Source organism: Bos taurus, chromosome 15 (genome assembly GCF_002263795.3).
Source record: "Bos taurus isolate L1 Dominette 01449 registration number 42190680 breed Hereford chromosome 15, ARS-UCD2.0, whole genome shotgun sequence".
In the NCBI taxonomy this organism is placed as follows: domain Eukaryota; kingdom Metazoa; phylum Chordata; class Mammalia; order Artiodactyla; family Bovidae; genus Bos; species Bos taurus.
The window spans coordinates 63,938,932-63,960,750 of NC_037342.1; the positions used below are offsets into that span (position 1 = coordinate 63,938,932).

The following is a 21,819-nucleotide window of genomic DNA, read 5'->3' on the forward strand; positions in this document are numbered from 1 at the left end:
GAACAAAGTTGTAATTTCATAAAGTTGTAATCCACATGCCTGAAAACCAGTTTTGTAAACCTCTTGGGAGAATTTTTTTAGTCCCAATTTTTATATTGTAGGTATATATACACAAGGCTGGACTATGTCCATTTAAATAATAATGCTTTGCCTGGGGGACAGATTTTGGTGATGGATGAAATGTCTGCCTGTCCCAAGAAATAAAACGTGTCGTAACTACTGGTCTTAAGCCAGCACCTTTTGTTGGTTTTAAATAACTCAATCACCTGACCCTCTTTAGTATTTTTCACTGTTTTTGATGGTGCTGAAAGTCTCGCTTAAGATTATTTGAAATGATTCTCCATAGAATCCAGCGAGGCACCTCATTACACACTTTTCATGGTGGTTTTCAGGTATGTTCATTAGTCTTTTTAAGCTAATAGACAATATTGGTTGCTATTCTCTTGGTTTTTATTACCAAGATTGTCGTTTGAAGTACTTTTCTTCACTTTTTGAAAGGGTTTTATAGCATACCTCCCTTATTAGAAAGAGATACATACTCAACTCCTATTTTAGTGAAAAATGTTAGTCAGAATTAACAAGGGTTACATATTACATAAATTTTGTTTGGCTTATATTTTTATTTAAATGATATACTAGTTAACTTTTAGATATGAAAAAATAGGAAGTAGAACATTTTAAAAGCACGCCTGACGTAACCAGCAAGATAGCTGATTTCTAGGGTTTAGCTTTCTACATAAAAGGGGATATGAGAGGTAGTTAATTTAGTGACTTAAATGTTGCTGAGACTCTAAAAATCATTTAATATTAATTATTAGATGTTATTGTTAACTTTAATCTCATCCTCTTCCAAAGACTTTCTACCCATGAAACTTCTTTTAGGCCAGGTTTTTTTTTGTTGTTTTTGTTTTTAATACTCTAACTTTCCCTCTCCCTGTTCAACATACCTCTTAAAAGACCATTTCTGTAAAAATTTCCATAGATTTTTACCTTCTTTCATCTTTTAACCCAGTCATTAACTTTGATTCAGATGCCAAGCTAACTAGTTTTGAAAGAATTAATGATCTGATTGAAAAGTCCCGAAACGCCTTAGCTGCTGACGTCCTGAGGAACCTGTCAGATGCTGGAAATACACCTTTGATTTTGTGGACCACAATTTATGGCACGCGTAGTACTCTGAAACAGTACACAGCTAGTGGAAGTAAAAAGATGGATTTGCTATTTTACTCTGAATTTGGACCTTATAGTTGTCTTGGACAACTCATGTTGATACTGAAAAGGACCCTATAAATTCAGTTTTTCTAAAATCAATAATAAACTTAAAAAAGCCAAAAGTGAGAAAAAAAATTGTTATCTGATCCAGATTAACAATATTTTCAGAATGTGTATTATTTTAATTCCAAAAGGTCATAATAATTGAAAAAAGTTACTAGCATGCAGCATCAATAGTTACACAGTTATCAACCTAGTATTTTAAAAGTTATTTTCCAAAATAAATGTATGCAAACCAATAAGAATGATGGTTTTGTTGTTGTTGTTCCAGTCTTAGACTTCATACTCATTTTCAAATATGATGCTTGCTTGGTTTTGATAAATGCCTGTTTTCAGGGCTATCCCTTGTCTTCCTAATTTGAAGTTTTATTTTTTATTTTTTATCCTAAATTGGTTTTGGTCTCTGAAATGCATTTTTGCATTAAAATGTTCACGTGAGTGGCATTTTTGTTGTTGTTTTGGTTGTTTTTTTTACTTTATTTATGTGGTTGAATTTCATAAAATTTCCTCAACTCCCTGGATTATGGTCATCTAATCAGGATGTGGGAGAAGGCAATGGCAACCAACTCCATCCATGCAGTCCATGGGGTCGCTAAGAGTTGGACACTTTTCACTTTCATGCATTGGAGAAGGAAATGGCAACCCACTCCAGTGTTCTTGCCTGGAGAATCCCAGGGACAGAGGAGCCTGGTGGGCTGCCGTCTATGGGGTTGCACAGAGTCGGACATGACTGAAGCGACTTAGCAGCAGCAGCAATCAGGATGTGAAAGGGCATGCTTCTCTCTGTTACCTGTTTCCTGTTCTAGGCATCAGCTACTGTGATGATACTTGGATACCCAATTGAGGCACTGTTGCTATTTTTTTTTTTTTACTTATTTTTTGCCTTTCAGTGGCAGTGCAGTGGGCAGTAGTAGTAACATTACTAACTAATACTTATTGAATTCTTTTATGTGCCAGAAACTGTCAACACTTTAACTCATTTAATATTTACAACAACCCTATGAAGTTTTATAGATGAGGAAGCCAAGGTGTGGGGAAGTTTAATAACTTGCAGGTTTAATAACAGGTAGTCTGAATCCAGAAGCTATGCTGTTAGCAGTCGACTGCCTCTACACTACTTCATGGATAATGATACTTTCAGGGCAGTAAGAGTCCAGCTGAACCCTGCTCCAGTCTGCCCTGACTCCCTGGCACTAGCTCTCTTCCGGACTCCACCTCCACCCTGCCACTGCCAATCTGTTCTCGCTCAAAGAGGGTTTTCACTGTCTTTATATTAGTTTCTCAAATTCATCAACCTCCACTGGTATTCTGTCTCCAGGTTTGAGTTCTAGGGAAGGAGCCAGCAGCCTCTGCTAGTTTATGATTTTTCCCTGTGATAACATTTTGTACAAATATTTCTCTCTCAAATTGTATGTTGTACTAGATATTCTTCTTCTGTTTTGCTTTTAATCATAACATTGCTTTTAACAGCAGGAGTGTTCTTATATTACAGATATTATCAGTATTGATTATAAAGAGCAGAAGCCCAGCCAATTAATTTGGAAATTCAATTCATCACAAACACAGAAATTCTATATTTTATATCCCTTGCAACAGCTTCAAAATATTATAAGTCAAAGTTGATAGAACCAAAAAAATAGAGACAAACCCATAATCATAAGTAGAGATTTACAGTGCATTTCTTTCTGTAATTGATAGAGAACATAGATAGAAAAAATCGGTGAGAATATGAATGATTTGAACACATGATTAACCAAGCTGACCTGCTAATACAGGCACTATGCCCAATACAGCATGCAAAAGTGTAGGTTACATGTATTTTAAGTGCATGTGAAACATTTACAAAAATAAAGACTTCTATGAAATGTGTTGTAATATCTTTCTTAACCCTTGTTGATGTGTCTTTTGTGTAATCTTTATTTAACATTCTAACCCAAAGTTTTTTTCCAGAGGTGAAAGAGAGTTAACATTTTACCTATAGTTATATACTTCAAGGCCAAATTTGAGTCACTAGGAAAAACTATTCAGATTATTTTAATTCTTTATTATGAGCTTTCTGTTCTGTTCCTTTGATCATCTGTGTCATATCTTGAAGTCTTCCAAAGGCAATTACTTCTTTGAATTTTGGATTCTACAGCTTGCCACTGACCATTTTTTACATTATATTTTTCTCATATGCATTTATTTCTGTTCGTACACAATTGTATGTACTGTGTTTGTTTAGAGACGGCTGCCTCATGAATTGGTACTGTGCTTTGGATCCCTTCCTGTGTTTATTGTAAGCATACTGTCTCACTCATGCTATATGTACTGAATTTGACTTTTATTTGCTGGGAAAATGTCAATATCGTTCAGGACATTAAATAATATTTTAATGGATGAATGGCAGTATTTACTTGATAAATGTTGATTGGTCTTGCAGAATGTTTGTTAGAGTTTAGATAGAACCATATCCACAATAGCTAAAAGCCTGAATTTATATTCAAATTTTATTACACTTGGTAATATAAAATTATATCTTACGTAAGAAAAATAAAGCTCCCTATTTCAATTCCAGGGTGGGGTGAGAATCTTCAGGGAATTCTATTTCATCACGCTATTCAGATCTCAAAGAGCCTTTCTCGAGTAGCCTCAAATAGAGTGCATTTATTTATGTGTGGTGGTGGTGGTTTAGTCACTAAGTCGTGTCTGACTGTTGTGACCCCATGGACTGTAGCTGCCAGGCTCCTCTGTCCATGGGATTCTCCAGGCAAGAATACTGGATTGGGTTGATATTTCCTTCTCCAGGGGATCTTCTCAACCCAGGGATTGAACCCCAGTCTCCTGCATTGCAGGCAGATTCTTCACCAGCTGAGCTGTGAAGGCAGCCCCATTTATGTGTGGACTGTCACATAAATCCAAGAATGAGCTTTACTGCGACTGGATTTTTTGAAGTCTGGAGTTGAAGGTGGTTTTGGATTCACAGCAACACTTAGAAGAATTAGTAGGCATTGGTAGAATCTCACTTTGGTGCTAGATCATGAGTATAATTTAGCTGCTCTGTAAGTGCTTTTATCTGTTCTGATTCTGACTTGCTGCTCAGATTTTCTGCTTACTCTAGTTACGTTAGCATAGTCATCAAACTCTAGCTCTGCTTTATGCCCTTCAGGTCATCCGCCAACGGTGTCTGGAGTTTCTTAGTTTATGTTTCTGACATTGTAAATCTAATTTGCTTAGCTTAATTCTAGTTGAGTTTACAAGGCAAATTGCTTCTAAGTCTGGTCCCTGCCCTTCATCCACTGGGGATGGGAGGGGCAGATAGGTGGAACAAGTTCTCTCTCTTCAAATGACTGTCAGGCATTAGGACCAAAAATAACTTGCAGGTTTGTTTGCTGTTTTTTCAGTGCTACCTCTACTTCTAAGGTATATTAACTGCTCTATTAGGTTCTTTTAGCACTTTATTTTCTTCTTTATAATGGCACGTCCTAGTTTAATTGCATGTTATGGGCTTAAGTATTTATCTCTTTTACTGAATTAATGCTGTTGAAGAGTGACACCATATTCTATTAATCTGCATGTCTTTGTCATAATAAATGCCCTGTGTATGTTTGTTGAAATTGATATGTTGAGCACCTTCCCTACTTTGAGAGACTCTAATGCAGCATCTGGGCACTTCCCATTTTCTCGTTCCGTAAAACAAGGAACTCAGGCACTTGGGATGCCGAGTGAGGGAAAGGCACTGCGCTTTAATGAAAGGAAACTAACTTGTAAGGTGAAGATTTTAATTACCATTTCTTGTGAAATTGGAGATACAAAGATACATGAACATAGACTGTCAGGAGGCACATAGTCTAGCAGGGAAAACTGACGTGTAAAAGTAATTGTTTTGTGTTATGAGTGCATTAAAATTGCTATATTCTAGGTGTGGTGGTAGCACAGAAGACGACGATGGCCTCTGTTTTGGTTAGGGAGAGCTTTACAAAGGAGAGTTTCTTGAATTGAGTCTTGAAGAAGGAACAGTAAAAGATTAGCACGTTGGCTTGGTGAAGTGGCAAGGAGGGAGAGGGACAGGGACGTGATAAGTAGGAGTTAGAGAGCAATCTCGGCAAGACAGACTGGCTCATGCAGGGTTCAGCAGGTGCTGGAGAGGGCAGGAATACGGAATGTGTGAAGAGCTGGGAAGAGAGAAAGTGGGGTGGGGTCAGGGGGACTTGTATGCCACAATTAGAGATTTGGAATCCAGCCTGTAGGCAGTAAAGTAATTTTATACAGAGAGTAACAATCAGATTTGCATTTTACCAAAGTGGCTGTTAGCAATTTCTTGTTCTTGGCAATGTGAATAATGAATCGGGGATGAGTGGATGGGGTTGGGGACTGCATGGACTGTAGCCCACCAGGCTCGTCTGCCCATTGGATTCTCCAGGCAAGAATACTGGAGTGGGTTGCCATTTCCTTCTCCAGGGGATCTCCCTGACCCAGGGATCGAACGCATGTCTCCTGCATTGGCAGGCAGATTCTCTACCGCTGAGCCACCCGAGAAGCCCATTAGGGAGGCATGTAGACTAATTAGGAGGCTGTAGACTGTGAGACTGTATAACTAGAATTGAAGAAGACCTGAAAGAGGAATGGAGAGGAGGGATAGTTATGAAAAATACAAATGAGATAAAATTGTTAAGAGTTTTGGTTGTTGGAAAGAGGGTGATGTGGGAGAGGTACTTGTCAGGCCTCAATTCCAGGTTTCTGTCAATTTCAGGTTTCTGATTCAGGCATTGTGATAGTGATCACCAAAGGGGAAGTACCTGAGGTTTTAACAGATTTAAGAAAAATCAGTTTAGAATGTATTCACTTTGAGGTACCGAAAGGCGTTCCAGATGGAAAGTTTCACTTAAGCAGTTAAATCTCCAGAGCTAGAGATAAATATTTAGACATAGAATTAGAGATAAAGCTATGGGGAAAGGCAATTAAAGAGTGCTAGGTAGGAAGACAACTAGAAAAGAATGATGTGGAAATGAAAGGAACAGTTTTTTAAGTGAAAAGATAATAGCTAATAGTGTTAAAGTAAGATAAGGTTTAATATTCAACTATTAAATGTTTCAGTTAATGACAGGACATCACTTACCTTTATTGTTTTGTGAGAATAATAGAATTCTAATTGTTGTGTGTTGAGCTTAGAATGAAAAGGAAACTATAGATTATTAAGACTTACTCAATTAAATGTTTCAAATAGTTAAGAGAGTTTTTTGTTTTTAGGCTGGAAGATATTAAACATTTTTGTAGGTTGAGGGCAAAAATCTCATAGAGAAGAAGTAATAGAAGATGCAGAAGAGGATAGAGTAGTTGTCTTCTAGGTTTAAAGAAAGAACCCTGTGTTTTCAAACACAATTTCAAGGGGTTAAGCCTCTGTTTATTTCCTGTGCTGCCCAGTTGAGTTGGGGAACAGATATTTGAGGGGAACAGTTATTTTAGGGCCAACTATGTATCAGACACTGTCATGGGTGTATATGTAAGGAAACAGAACAGACTCCTTCCTACTTCTACTGCAGAATGGATAAGGAAATATAAGGTAAATGTGCAGAATGTCAGATGGTAAAAAGCACTGTGGAGAAAAAGACAACAGAGAAGGGGAGGTAGGGGTACTGAAGAGGGGAGAGCTTGTCCTTATTTATTGGTGGGTCATAGAAGGCCTCATGAATAAGGTGACATTTGAGCTGAGAGCTGAAGGAAGCAAAACACAGCCATACAGATGCATGGGGAAGAGTGTTCAAACAGAATGGTATTAACTTCAGAGGCCCTGAGGCTGGAGCTTTTCAGTGTCCTCCTGAGAGAGCTCATCTGTGCTTGTGTCTCTTCCCCTACTGACCCAAGCACACATAGGTCATGTCATAGATGCATGCACGCCCTCCAGTGTTCCCATAGTCCTGATTTACCCAGTCAGGTTAACTTATCACTGAGTCAAGTAGCTTGTCAATTTCCTGTGTAGATTTCTTCAGTTTCTCCAGTGGTTTCCCAGTATTACCTCTGAGATTAAAATCAAGCTTCTTAACCTATCGATAAAACCCTTTGCCTACAAGATCAATTTCGTCTCTTGCCATTTCGCCCTTTGTGAACCTCAGTCTCTCAGTGTGTGGATATATTCTTTTTATTTTCCATATTATAACCTTGAAAATGTTACTTGCTCAGTTGTGTCTGACTCTTTGTGATCCCATGGACTATAGCTGCCAGTCTCCTCTGTCTATGAGATTTCCCAGGCAAGAATACTGGAGTAGGTTGCCATTTCCTTCTCCAGGGTATCGTCCGGACCCAGGAATTGAACCCGCATCTCCTGCATTAGCAGGTGGATTCTTTGCTGTCTGAGCCACCAGGGAAGCCTTGTATCATAATAGATCATATTTCTCCACTCCTTCAGGACTAACAAACTATTTATTCTTTACTGCCCGATTTGAGCAGAACTTTATATGACTACCATTATTTTATGTGTCTCTTCTTTGCCTTCTCATGATGCATGCCTTTATTATACCTATATTACATATATTACACTGCCTTATGATTGCTTACTTGTATCTTCTCCACTAGAGTAAGAGACAGGGGTTCACTTCCTGGGTTGGAAAGATCCCCTGGAGGAGGGCAAGGCAACCTACTCCAGTATTCTTGCCTGGAGAATCCCATGGACAGGGGAGCCTGGCAGGCTACAGTCCATAGGGTCACATGACTGAAGTGACTTAGCACACACGCAGACTGATTTATTAGGGCACACACACTACATCATTTAATTCTTGACCTAACATCTAGCTTAGTGTCTGATATATTATAGCTATGTAATTAATGTCTTAATGCAATAAAAGAATAATTTTTCTCTTTTGTAAATTATCTTTCAGATTCGATACATTTCTCAGACTCAAGGTTTACCAGGAGAACAGTTGTTAAATGTGGGTACAAAATCCACAAGATTTTTTTGCAGAGAAACAGATCTCTCCCATTCTGGTTGGAGATTAAAGGTAACTCACTTACACTTGATCTTAGCCAAAAGGCCGAGAAGTGATCTCACTTAAAAAAATATTTAGAAAAACAGTTTTCTAAGATGCCTTATGTTCATGGATAATACTCTTTATTTTTACTTTATTACAAGTTTTCTTTTTTACCATCCCCCAATCCCACTTTTAATAAGCACAGTCTTTTCTGAATAGCTTAGCTCATTCTCTAACCTGGCAACACAATTAGTAATGTGTTTTAAATAGTTTAAAAAATTTTATGTGTGTCATTTTGAGTTCTTCCTTACCATTTATCAAGCTTTATGGGACAGGGTTGAACTTAACCACTTATGGTGTAACCCAAGTATGTAATTTATTCCCAGGATCAGTAAATCCTTAATGATTAACATTAGTAATTTTGTTAGGGAATTTATCTATGTGTGTGATTTTATCTATATATTTTTGACCTCAACCTGAATGTCTCATTTTCTGTATACTTTTAAAAATTATATTTTGATAGTTATTCTTTTGAAACTACTACTTGCCTTAGAATATTCAGTATATTATACTAAATGTGCCAGAATTGAAGAAATAAAGAATTTACAAGTGGTAGTAATAAGATGTTTTTCTTCTCTGATGTATTCAATAAGACACTGGAAGAACATGAGGCAGAGACAGGAATGAAGTCTAAAGAAGCCAGAAAGTACATATTCAACAGCCTGGATGATATAGTGCATGTGAGTACCACAGTCACAGTTGTCAATGTTCCATGCATATAAATTGGTGCACTTGAATGCCAAGAATGCCAAAGCACGTTAATCATTTTCTACGTGACACAGTGCTTGCTGTTTTTAAGCTCTTCAAATGAAATTGATTCTAAGGTTTAAGAAACTAAATTTCATTCATCTTTATCAAATATTTGATTTGTATTATCCTGTTCTTCAGTATTTTCTTTAAAAAGGAAAACCCTAGCAAACATATTTCTTCTACTTACATCTCTCTAGAATTGAATGTTTAGTTAAAGCAGTTTTTTCCCACTGTTTTGAATGCTTTTTGATACCTCAAAATATTTTTGAGATGTGTTCTTTCTTATTTGAAAATACTTGTAGTTCTTGGTTCTTTCCTGTTTGAGGTTTTTTTTGAATTGTTAGACTTTAACATATACTACAGTGTATGGCTTATTTTTATTTGATGTCTTGAAATGTTGATATTGCAGGTGAACACAGTGATGGATTTGGAAGGAAGTGATCTTTTGGCTGAGAAAGCTGATAGAAGAGAGTTTGTTGGTCTGTTGAAAAAAATGTTGCTGATTGATGCAGATTTAAGAATTACTCCAGCTGAGACTTTGAACCATGCTTTTGTTAATATGAAGCATCTTCTTGATTTCCCTCATAGCAACCAGTATGTTACTTTAAAATCTTTTAAAATGATTCTGAAGAAATGATAATGCTCTCTGTAGTAAACCAGTTTGTTAGAAAAATGATTCAGTTTCTTCATTAAATATAAGTAAACTGAGTCAAAAGAGGTTAAGCTAACTTGAGCAAGTTCACATAGACAGTAAATTGCAGAGTAGAACTAGAATGCAAATCTAAATCACAGTCCAGTGTTCTTTTTCCAAAATAGCATACCAAAAATGACTGAGTGATATCACTTTTACATAATATTCTTACCTTAATGACTGGACATATTTATAATTAAAGAAAGTGTTAAGTTTTTCCTCCTTCAATTTTGAGTCCTGCAAACTCCAAATTGAAAAACTCCTTTTTTCAGTTTCCCTTCACACCATTTGCTTTTCTCCTCCATTCCCCTGCCCCCGTTTCCTCTCTTCCTTGTGGAAGGAGGTTTTTTAATGGGTTGGTGGAGAAGAATATATGCCCAAATTGAAATGGGGGTCACAAATTATAGTGTGCTCACCAAAATGTGCTCACTGTTGCTTTACTGTCTCAAGAAAATGTTTCAGATAGAAGCATATGCTTCTTCTTGCTTCAGACTTCCATCTTACAGGATTTCCTGGTAGACATAGTATTGGAAATCGGCAGATTAAGTGCAAGCCATAGACTTTTTTTTTCTTTTAAAAATAATTTTTAATCTTAAACTATTCTAAACATTTAAAAAATAATATGACCATTACTGTTCACTTTTTCTTTTGCAGTGTAAAGTCCTGTTTTCATATTATGGATATTTGTAAGTCCCATCCAAATTCATGTGATGCAAATAATCACAATAAAACTTCACTTTTAAGACCAGTTGCTCCAAGCAGTACTACTAATCTGGCAGCAAATTTTACTAAAATTGGCACATTAAGAAGTCAGGTAAGAACTTACAGTATTTGGTCATTTTTGCTTCTCTTTTAACAATTAATCATTTTGCTTTTGAAATATACATAAGTTTCCATATCAGCACTTCCAGTGCTGATGAGGTCTTACTATGGCTGTTCTACTAAATCTCTAATATTTCAGGGTAACAGTTGGAATGTATCTACTTAAATTTATTTTTTTCCTTCACCTTTTATTCTTTCAATGCAATCTACTGGCTCTCCTGTATCTCAAGTCTACAAAAACTAGACTTCAGTAAGATCAATTTCTGGGTCCATCTTTATCATAGAATTATGGTTTTTTAAAATGCATTTGACTTCTACTTATAAAGCATGTGTACACAATTATTAGCGTACTCTGTATAATGAATGCCATGTCCATCAATTGTTCTAGGCATTAACCACATCTGCCCATTCAGTTGTGCACCATGGGATTCCTCTGCAGGCCGGAACCGCTCATTTTGGTTGTGGTGATGCTTTTCAGCAGACACTGATTATCTGTCCCCCAGCTATTCAAGGTATTCTTTTATTTGAATTACACTTTGAGTTTTGGCATGCATTATTTTAAAATAAGTTTAGGCATCTATTCATTAGATATACTGCATGGGTTTTGTTACATTTAATGCTACGTTTGCATTTAATTTAAGCTGGTCAGTAGCCTTTAAACCACTGATACTCATTAACTGACTGGAGTTCCATTGTAGTCATCATTAACAAAATGGCTCATATGACAGTTGTATTTCCTGTAGAGTCTAGCATGATAAAATACTTTAGTAGGAATTAATGAACTGGGAAAGCTGTGGATTGTCCTATGCTGGGTAAAACTGCTCCAGATATTCAGGTTAAATACTTAACATCTGCGTGTCATCTCTAGACATGACCGTGACTGAAAGCTCAGATCTTTGTTTTGGTCAAAGGATTTCTTTCCTAAAATATTGTAGTCTTGTTCTTTACCCATAGCTTAGTCTTTTGTTTTTTTTAAATATTGATTTTTATCAAATTGCCCTTATTTAGTTAAAAATATCAAATCCTCAAATGAGATAATGACAGAATACCTTTGAAGAGGCATAAATTCTCACACTGAGGAACTACTTTGTGGTAAGAGAATGATAGCAGTGAACTTTTTGACTGGAATAACTAGAATAAAGTCCTCTTTCCTAGGTCCTTTACTAGCATCTTGTTCCTGCTAGGCTGTGATGTCTAAATCTTAAAATCAAGGGATTGATTTCAAATGGGCCTGAAAGGACTGTTTGAAGTGTTGTAATGCTGTTAATAATAAGTGAGAGCTCTTGGTGCTCAGTCAGGATGCCTGGGACCTAGTTCTTGTTTCCTCTATTTGCTCTGCCATCCCAGACATGTTTGTTATCTTGCTTCAACCTTAGTCAAAGAAAATGGATGGAATGGCTACTCTCTTGATCATTTCCAGTTCTAATATTTCTGGATTCTGAAGGTGATATTTAAAATATTTATTTGATTTAAGGATATGAGCAACTTTTTGAAGTTTTTATTTTAATCTCCTGCACAGTATCTAAAAAGCACCAAGAATATGTTTGTTGACTTGCTTAACTAGTAATGAGAGGTGTGAAAACCTGGCAGCTCTTCAGCCGCTTTGATTCTACCAGGGTGGCTTTGGTCTGTTATCTGTGACAGTGACCCGTGGCTTATCTGATAATAAAAATACCTATAGCATATTGTCAGCACTCTTAAAGATGCTGTTGTGTTTCTTTGTTTTTCTTCAACTGTTATTATAAAAATTTTGAACATATAGAGAAATTCAAATAATAATAATACCTTCTACTCTAGATTCAACAAGTATTAACATGTTATATTTATTCTCCCTATTACACATACACACACTGTTAATAGTAAGTCATAGATGTTTTACTTCTAAATACTTGAGCACACAAAACTGCTGCTTTTTTAATTTAATCAGTTACTATTTAAGTGGTATTGTGACAAATACATTTTCATATAGATGTGTTTAATCTGTACTAATAGATTGTTGCCTCCTTGATGACTCAGTGGTAAAGGATCCACCGGCAGTGCAGGAGACATGGGTTTGATCCCTAGATTGGGAAGATGCCTTGGAGGAGGAAATGGCAGAAATCCTTGGACAGAGGAGCCTGATAGGCTACAGTCAGACAGGACTTAGTGACTAAACAACAAAAAATAAATTGTTAGGTTCTTTCTCTTTCTTGCATGTACCAAAATTAATTTGGGGATTGCCTTCTACCTACAGTGTGGTGTATTTCATCCAAATTTGGAGTAGCAAGAAATTCCCTGGGGGTCCATGGTTAGAATTCTGGGCTTTCACTTCTTCTTCTTTTTTTTTTTTTAATTTTTTTAAAAAATTTTCTTTAATTTTTAAACTTTACATAATTGTATTAGTTTTGCCAAATATCAAAATGAATCCACCACAGGTGTACATGTGTTCCCCATCCTGAACCCTCCTCCCTCCTCCCTCCCCATACCATCCCTCTGGGTCGTCCCAGTGCACTAGCCCCAAGCATCCAGTATCGTGCATCGAACCTGGACTGGCATCTCGTTTCATACATGATATTTTACATGTTTCAATGCCATTCTCCCAAATCTTCCCACCCTCTCCCTCTCCCACAGAGTCCATAAGACTGTTCTATACATCATTGTCTCTTTTGCTGTCTCGTTCACAGGGTTATTGTTACCATCTTTCTAAATTCCATATATATGCATTAGTATACTGTATTGGTGTTTTTCCTTCTGGCTTACTTCACTCTGTATAATAGGCTCCAGTTTCATCCACCTCATTAGAACTGATTCAAATGTATTCTTTTTAATGGCTGAGTAATACTCCATTGTGTAAATGTACCACAGCTTTCTTATCCATTCATCTGCTGATGGGCATCTAGGTTGCTTCCATGTCCTGGCTATTATAAACAGTGCTGCAGTGAACATTGGGGTACACGTGTCTCTTTCCCTTCTGGTTTCCTCAGTGTGTATGCCCAGCAGTGGGATTGCTGGATCATAAGGCAGTTCTATTTCCAGTTTTTTAAGGAATCTCCACACTGTTCTCCATAGTGGCTGTACTAGTTTGCATTCCCACCAACAGTGTTAAGAGGGTTCCCTTTTCTCCACATCCTCTCCAGCATTTATTATTCGTAGACTTTTTTGGATCTCAGCCATTCTGACTGGTGTGAAATGGTACCTCATAGTGGTTTTGATTTGCATTTCTCTGATAATGAGTGATGTTGAGCATCTTTTCATGTGTTTGTTAGCCATCTGTATGTCTTCTTTGGAGAAATGTTTATTTAGTTCTTTGGCCCATTTTTTGATTGGGTCATTTATTTTTCTGGAGTTGAGCTGTAGGAGTTGCTTGTATATTTTTGAGATTAGTTGTTTGTCAGTTGCTTCATTTGCTATTATTTTCTCCCATTCTGAAGGCTGCCTTTTCACCTTGCTAATACTTTCACTCCTTGTGGGCCCTAGTTTGATCCTTGGTGGGTAAATTAAGATCCTGCAAGCCATAATACGTTAACAGCTGTGGTTGGTTCATAACAAGGGTAACAGAAGGAAAAGGAGATATTCTCAGACTCGTTAACTCATCAGATGTCAAGAACAGTAGTTTTGGAATTAATAACAAGACAAAGCGAAATACTTGTTCACTTACTGAACTAACAGGTGTGGTTGCAGCAGCGTAACAGGCAGGCTTTATAATATGTTGTCTCATTATTTCTTATCTTAGTATAGTGGCTGCTTAGAAAGGAGTTTTCCCTCTAATCCATTTTGGCATCTCTGTAGAAAATCCCAGTGTTGGTCTTCCTACCCCTTTATCTCATAATGTGCCAATCTATTTTGAAGATATGAGTGCAGTTGTACAGTAGTTTGAGCATTCTTTGGCATTGCCTTCCTTTGGGATTGGAATGAAAACTGACCTTTTCCAGTCCTGTGGCCACTGTTGAGTTTTCCAAATTTTCTTATGTATTGAGTGCAGTACTTTAACAACATCATCTTTTAGGATTTTAGATAGTTCAGCTGGAATTCCATCACCTCTGCTAGCTTTGTTCATATTAATGCTTCCCAAGGTCCACTTGACTTCACACTCCCAAGATGTCTGGCTTTAGGTGAGTGACCACACCACTGTGATTATCATGGTCATTAAGGCCTTTTTTGTATAGTTCTGTGTATTCTTGCCATCTCTTCTTAATATCTTCAGCTTCTGTTAGGTCCTTGCTATTTCTGTCCTTTATTGTGCCCATCTCTGCATGAAATGTTCCCTTGATATCTCCAGTTTTCTTGAAGAGATCTCTGGTCTTTCCCATTCTGTTGTTTTCCTCTATTTCTTTGTGCTCATTTCACATGCTAGCAAGGTAATGCTCAAAATCCTTCAAGCTAGGCTTCAGCAGTATGTGAACGAAGAACTTCCAGGTGGATAAGCTGGATTTTAAAGAGGGAGAGGAACCAAAGATCAAATTGCCAGTATCGTTTGGATCATAGAGAAAGCAAGGGAATTCCAGGAAAACATCTGTCTGTGTGCTTCATTGACTACGTGGAAGCCTTTGTGTGGATCACAACAGACTATGGAAAATTCTTAAAGAGATGGGAATACCAGACCACTTTACCTGTCTCCTGAGAAACTTGTATGCAGGTCAAGAAGCAACAGTTAGAACAGGACATGGAACAACAGACTGGTTCAAAATTGGGAAAGGCTGTAGCTTATTTAACTTCTTTACGGAGTACATCATGCAAAATGCCAGGCTGGGTGAATCAAAAGCTGGAATCAAGATTACCAAGAGAAATATTGACAGCCTCAGATATGCAGATGATACCATGCTATTGGCAGAAAGGGAAGAGGAACTAAAGAGTTTCTTGATGAGGCTGAAAAGGAGAGTAAAAAGCTAACTTAAAACACAGTGTTTAAAAAATTAAGATCATAGTATCTGGTGCCATCACATCATGGCAAGTAGATGGGGAAAACGGGGAAACAGTGACAGATTTTATTTTCTTGGGCTCCAGAATCACTGTGTACGGGGACTGCAGCCATGAAATTAAAAGACACTTGCTCTTTGGAAGGAAAACTATGACAAACCTGGACAGTGTATTAAAAAGCAGAGACATCACTTTGTCAACAAAGGTCCATACAGTCAAAGCTGTGGTTTTTACGGTAGTCATGAACAGATGTGAGCATTGGACCATAAAGAAAGCTGAATGTCGAAGAACTGATTGATGCTTTTGCATTGTGGTGCTGGGGAAGACTCTTGATAGGTCCCTTGGACAGTAAGGAGATAAAACCAGCCAATCATAAAGGAAATCAACCCTGAATATTCATCGGAAGGACTGACGCTGAAGCTGAAGCACCAATTCTTTGGCCACGTGATGTGAAGAGCTGGAAAAGATTCTTGACGCTGGGAAAGATTGAAGGCAGGAGGAGAAGGGGATGACGGTGGATGAGATAGTTGGGTGGCATCACCAACACAATGGATGGAGTTTGAGCAAACTCTGGGAGATAGTGAAGGACAGGGAAGCCTGGTGTGCTGCAGCCCATGGGGTCACAAAGAGTTGGATGTGACTTTATGACTGAATGACAACAACATTTCGATGAAACATTTTAAAATCATTATTGAGTAGCAGTTATGGTACCCTTATAGTTTGTATTTTAAAGTACAATTTATGTTTGTTGTACTTCACTTCATATTTTTTACTTTGGAGCTATGTTGTGTAAGCATGTGTTTCATGTATTTTAGAGACTATAGACATAATATGTAGGTGTAGCTAAATAGGCACCACGTCCCTAATACTGTGCTGTTTTTATGTACAGAAGACTTAGACAAGCTTTTACTTAACATATCTGAGTATAGGCTGTATATAGGGAACAAGCATTTCACATTACTCCATGATCTGAAAAGCCAGTTAATCCATCCCTTTTGGATGAAACTGCTATTTCAGAATCAAATACATTCCAGCAAAATTCTCCTCTGTTGTCCTAGAATAGGCTTTGAGCTCTTTGTGTCATGCTTTCCAGATATCAAGCAAATCTGGTCATTAAAGTTTTAGCTTATAACCATACAGAAAATTGGAATTTTAACCTACTTTTGAATGATTTTTAAAAAAGATTCAACCTCTTGATAGGAGAATCTTGGTAGGAGAATTCTTCTCATCTTAAGGCTTTGATTATGAGGAGAATTTAAGAGCAACTTGATTTGGGGGAAGGGATTTAAGAATTTGCTCTGTGATTTCATCCATATCAAAGTGAATTCTGCTTTTTTCTCTGATGAGAGTCTCTATTGCTGCAATATATCTACACAGCCTGGGTGTACTTAGATTCCATTTCTTGGAGAATTTGCTGTTCCAGACATGCTTTTTAGAAAGGGTAAGAAGGTCAGTTTTAAAAAATAACTCATAGATCTTTCTGAAACTTAATTCACATTTAGCTCTTTAGGTGGAGCTCAGAGGGTAGAGCACCCTTAGCAATAGGATAAAAGGCTCTGAAGAAAATAAACACAATACAATTAACTTCCTTCTATAAGCTACTGTGTATTCATGCAATAAATAATGTAAGGTTATTTTTCAATAGGAAAAGAAAACAATTGTTTTTTTTTAAATGCCTGATCACCCAAGATCACTTTTATCCAAAAACTAATTATCTTTAAATAATCTGCCAGCCCATATTGAAAGTAAATGCTACAATAGACCGGAATTATGAAATGATGAATTTATTTTAGTAACTGAGCTTTCTCATCTCAGGAGATATCCCTACTATCTTGTCAGTTAAAGTTCTTAGTTGAGTAACACTTCTTTACGCTTTTAAAGTTTAGTGCTGTGGGTCTTAATGTTTGTAAGGTGCTCTTGCAATGTATGACAGACATACTAACATTAACAGTATTAGCCTGGGTAGTAACCCTGCCTCTAATTTTCCTAGGGGGTAAGCAAAATGGAATGTGTTTCTCCTGGAGTTCCAATAGCTCTCCACTAGAAATAATAGTTAATTAAATCACAATGATCAAAGCTCAGTTGCATCATCATATTAGGCAGAAAAGTTTACTTTTTGCTTTTCCTTAGGAGATGGAAATGAGTGTGCCATCCTGAGTTTTATTGACTCCTGTAAACTGTCGTGGCCATTGGAGCTGTGATACAGTCCCCCTTTGGTGACTCAGGTGTAAGATCCTATTACAGTTTTAAGGAAGAGAATACCAAGCACAGCTTGAAGTTTGTACAAAAAGATGAACATTTATCTGCTAGAGGATAAGGATTTTGAGTCAGGTTCATCTTTTTGTGTCTTATCAGTGGCAGAACTTTTAAAAAAGGAAAATAAAGTATAATAGCAAACTTTAAAAGGAATGAGAAATTTAAAAAACAATAAATGATTCAACTGTATGTATTGTAAAATAGAAAGAGTAGCTTTATAACGATTTTTGGAATGATGTACCACAAGGTAGATAGAGTATTATGCAGGGGTTTTTTTATAATCCTAAGAAGAATTTTAGCAATTCATAAATTTATAAGAGTTTTGTCAGTTAACTCAGAGAGAAGTTTTTCTTTTATTTGAAAACTGTTCTTTTCTATTTCATAGGTATTCCTGCGACACATGGTAAACCCACTAGTTATTCAATAAGGGTAGATAATACAGTTCCCCTTGTAACTCAGGCCCCAGCCGTGCAGCCACTACAGATCCGACCAGGAGTTCTTTCTCAGGTTGGTGATAATAATTCATTATTTTTGCTTATGTGCTGTCCTTCTCATACTCAAGTAGAGGCCTTAATCCATTGGTAATACATAGGCTTGTGCTATTGGAAATAATGAAAATGACCTAGACAGGAATTCTGTCCTTATAAATTATTGAATTTAACTTTTGTAATTATTAGGTGATTGTTACTTTGAGTTACTTGTAGCATACTGGTTTTTCTTTTGCTTTTGTTGTTTTTGCTGCAGCAGACATGGTCTGGTAGGACACAGCAGATGTTGATACCTGCCTGGCAACAGGTAACACCCCTGGCTCCTGCTACTACTGCATTAGCTTCGGAGGGTGTGGCTGGTTCACAAAGGCTCGGAGACTGGGGGTAAGTTAAAAACAGCAATCCTTCTTTGTAAGTCATTTGCAAAATACATATGGTAACGTAGGGATTCAATTTTTCTAAATTTTCTCCATAGGAAAATGATTTCACACAGCAATCATTATAGCTCCATGATGCCACAACCTCTTCTAACTAATCAGATCACTCTATCGGCCCCTCAGCCAATTAGTGTGGGCATTGCACATGTTGTTTGGCCTCAGCCAGCCACTACCAAGAAAAATAAACTGTGCCAGAACAGGTTGGTATTGATATTTTAACTTTTCCTCTGCATTTTGAAAATGAATCATTAAAATAAATTTTGCATGCACACCAAAGGGTCACCCTGTTGTATTCAAAATGACCTCTTTGATAGATTTGCAACAAATACTAAGCCAAGCTCCCTTCTCAATTTCTCAGAGGTATTTTGGTAAAACTAATGGAATGGGAGCCAGGAAGAGAGGAAATAAATGCTTTCAGTTGGTAAGATTGTCTTTATTGCCCTTTTGATTTATTATCTACCTGTAGTGTTAGACAATTCTAGACACTCAGATATCACATTTGTCCCCCCCCCCCCAAAAAAAAAGACCATTAGAATATAAGTAAATGCAGTCTACACTCGTTTCTAGAAATTTTATGTATCACAAACTCATGATCTGTGTGTTGGTGTGTCATATACATAATCTTGAACAAGTGAAGGTTCGTATTGTTACTTATAACATGGTATCTTAGAAAAATGTCATGTATATATTTTGATTATAGAAATGACACATTATTCCTTTGATTGCAGGAGTAATTCATTGCAGAATACCAATATCCCACAATCAGCATTTATCTCCCCAAAGACAGTAACTGGGAAAGATGTCCAGGAAGTAAGTTGTATAGAAACACAGGACAATCGTAACTCAGAAGGAGAGGCAGGAAATTGTTGTGACACGTCTATCAGGCAAGACTCTGATTCATCAGTTTCAGATAAACAGCGGCAAACCATCATCATTGCCGACTCCCCGAGTCCTGCAGTGAGCGTGATCACCATCAGCAGTGACACCGACGAGGAAGAGACGTCCTCGCAGAGACATTCCCTCCGAGAGTAAGTGCCGAAAGCAGATGCCTGCATTTTTGCGACATTCTTAAATAACGATGATGGTATCCTCTGCTGTGGTGGAAAAAAACTTTGTGATTTATTATTGTGATTTATTATTGTCTGTTCATGTCCTTCGGAGTAAACTTCCTGAGTAGTATTTAGCATGATTGAAAGCGAAAGTCACTTAGTGGTGTCTGACTCTTTGTGACCCCATGGACTATACAGTCCATGGAATTCTCCAGGTCAGAATACTGGAGTGGGTAGCCTATCCCTTCTCCAGGGGATCTTCCCGACCCAGGAGTCGAACCGGGGTCTCCTGCTTTGCAGGTGGATTCTTTGCCAACTGAACTACCAGGGAAGCCCATTCAGCATGATTACTATAGCATTTTTCCTGTATTTATGAGCTTTAGATTTTTATCCATGTAGGTCTTTCTTAACTGTTTCATATCTGGGGAGTAGGTTCTCATTTTTGACCTGTTTTCTCCTTCCCCCTTCACTAGATGTAAAGGTAATCTGGACTGTGAAGCTTGCCAGAGCACTTTGAACATAGATCGGATGTGTTCATTAAGTAGTCCAGATAGTACTCTGAGCACCAGCTCCTCGGGGCAGTCCAGCCCATCCCCTTGCAAGAGACCGAACAGGTAAAGGAATTTTAACAGTAGTGTGTTATAAACATTAAGTCTACTAAAAAGCCTATGTTATTTTTCATTGTTTAAATTAGTAAGTACCTGCCAGTTTACCACAGTGGCTCTCTCTCGTTGATAAGTTTTGAACTAGATCACCTTTTTATGAACTCAGGTTTTAAGTAGGAATTTTCTTTATTATTACAGAACAGATCTAAATGAAAAATTGAGGTTCTAATAAATGGTTTTTAAAAAATCATTTGTTTTTGAAAGGGTAAAAAAGTCACATTCTCAGCTCTAGCTTTACAGACTACCATTGTAACTTAAATTTAGAATAAGAACATATACGTTAACAATACAAAAAGGAATGTTTTACATTATAAAGTAATGACCCACTGTCAGAGTATTTGCTGTGATTTTTTTTCTCTCTTAGTGATTGATTTGCCTGGTTTTATCTGTATTTCCTTTCGGCCAGGGATATGCATTGCCACTGAAGTAGTGAATGACTGCTAACCTGCATGATGTACTATCTCATTAAGAGATGAGCTGTAAAAATGTCAGTGAAATATGTTTGATTTCCGCTGACATTCTTTTTATAGTGGAAAAATTTTTCAGTCATAATTTCATTCTTTTTTTTCCTTAGGAAATATAGTTTTTAATACTTATAGCCAAATCTCTGTGGAAAATATAAAACAGTATTACACATCTTCTTCTTAAAGTTGTTTATAATGTGATTTGCAAGTTGATACTGTGCATTTGTTGTTGTTTCATTGCTAAGTCCTGTCCAACTCTTTTTGTGACCCCCATGGACTATATATATAGCCCGCCAGGCTTCTTTGTCCATGGCGTTTCCTAGGCAAGAATACTGGAGTGGGTTTCCATTTTCTTCTCCAGGGTATATTCCTGACCCAGGGATTGAACCCACATCTCCTGCTTTGGCAGGCTGATTCTTTACCACTGAGCCACCTGGGAAGCCCCATGAGATGTGTGTGTGTGCGCGCGCATGCGTGCATCACACACACATATATAAGATATAAAAATATATTTAAGTAAAATATACATATAAAAAGATATGTTTCAAATTTTAAGTATGAAATGAGTGGTTAAAACAGAATAAATGCAATAAAAATCCCAAGGTGAGAGGGGGACCAGGGCCCAAGGATCAGGACGAGAAGAGAAATTTGGGCTCTGGGTGGTTAGACTTTCAGAGAGGTAGGAAAGGCCTTTTGAATAACTGGTTAGTTAAAAAGACCCAAATTATCACTAAATTATTAGTGATTACTCTAATATTACAATATTATTAATAATTCTAATTTATTAGAATTTGATCTCAAATATCCAAGTTGCCTGCTTATATATTTGTACATTTCATTTCAGTTGTCCAGAACAGTACTTCTTTTGTAGTATCTTGATGAAATCTTCTGTAATTTATAATAGGGGATTTTATGAACTGCTACTGAGGATCAAGTGAAAAGAGACAGGAAGGAAAATTAAATGCCAAGAGGGTGTTCCTAAACAGAGAGAATTAGCATTAGCAGTCCCAATAGAGAATTAATGT

At 37.1% G+C, this 21,819-nt stretch overlaps 1 protein-coding gene across 9 annotated transcripts in view; it reads left to right on the forward strand.

Moving 5' to 3' along the window:
* The window catches only part of HIPK3 (homeodomain interacting protein kinase 3), an 83,924-nt gene that overhangs the window by 57,011 nt on the left and 5,094 nt on the right, over positions 1 to 21,819 (forward strand). For 5 of the 9 annotated variants that reach the window (XM_059874905.1, XM_005216299.5, XM_005216300.5 and 2 more), the window contains exons 4-14: positions 8,127 to 8,246; positions 8,870 to 8,956; positions 9,436 to 9,620; positions 10,372 to 10,531; positions 10,928 to 11,051; positions 18,077 to 18,198; positions 18,436 to 18,563; positions 18,655 to 18,816; positions 18,975 to 19,037; positions 19,345 to 19,644; positions 20,139 to 20,279. In XM_059874905.1, coding sequence (XP_059730888.1) covers positions 8,127 to 8,246; positions 8,870 to 8,956; positions 9,436 to 9,620; positions 10,372 to 10,531; positions 10,928 to 11,051; positions 18,077 to 18,198; positions 18,436 to 18,563; positions 18,655 to 18,816; positions 18,975 to 19,037; positions 19,345 to 19,644; positions 20,139 to 20,279 — 1,592 coding nt within the window. The remainder of the gene's footprint in view (positions 1 to 8,126; positions 8,247 to 8,869; positions 8,957 to 9,435; positions 9,621 to 10,371; positions 10,532 to 10,927; positions 11,052 to 18,076; positions 18,199 to 18,435; positions 18,564 to 18,654; positions 18,817 to 18,974; positions 19,038 to 19,344; positions 19,645 to 20,138; positions 20,280 to 21,819) is intronic. The other 4 variants (XM_059874903.1, NM_001193007.3, XM_024975435.2 and 1 more) reach the window with 3 other exon arrangements.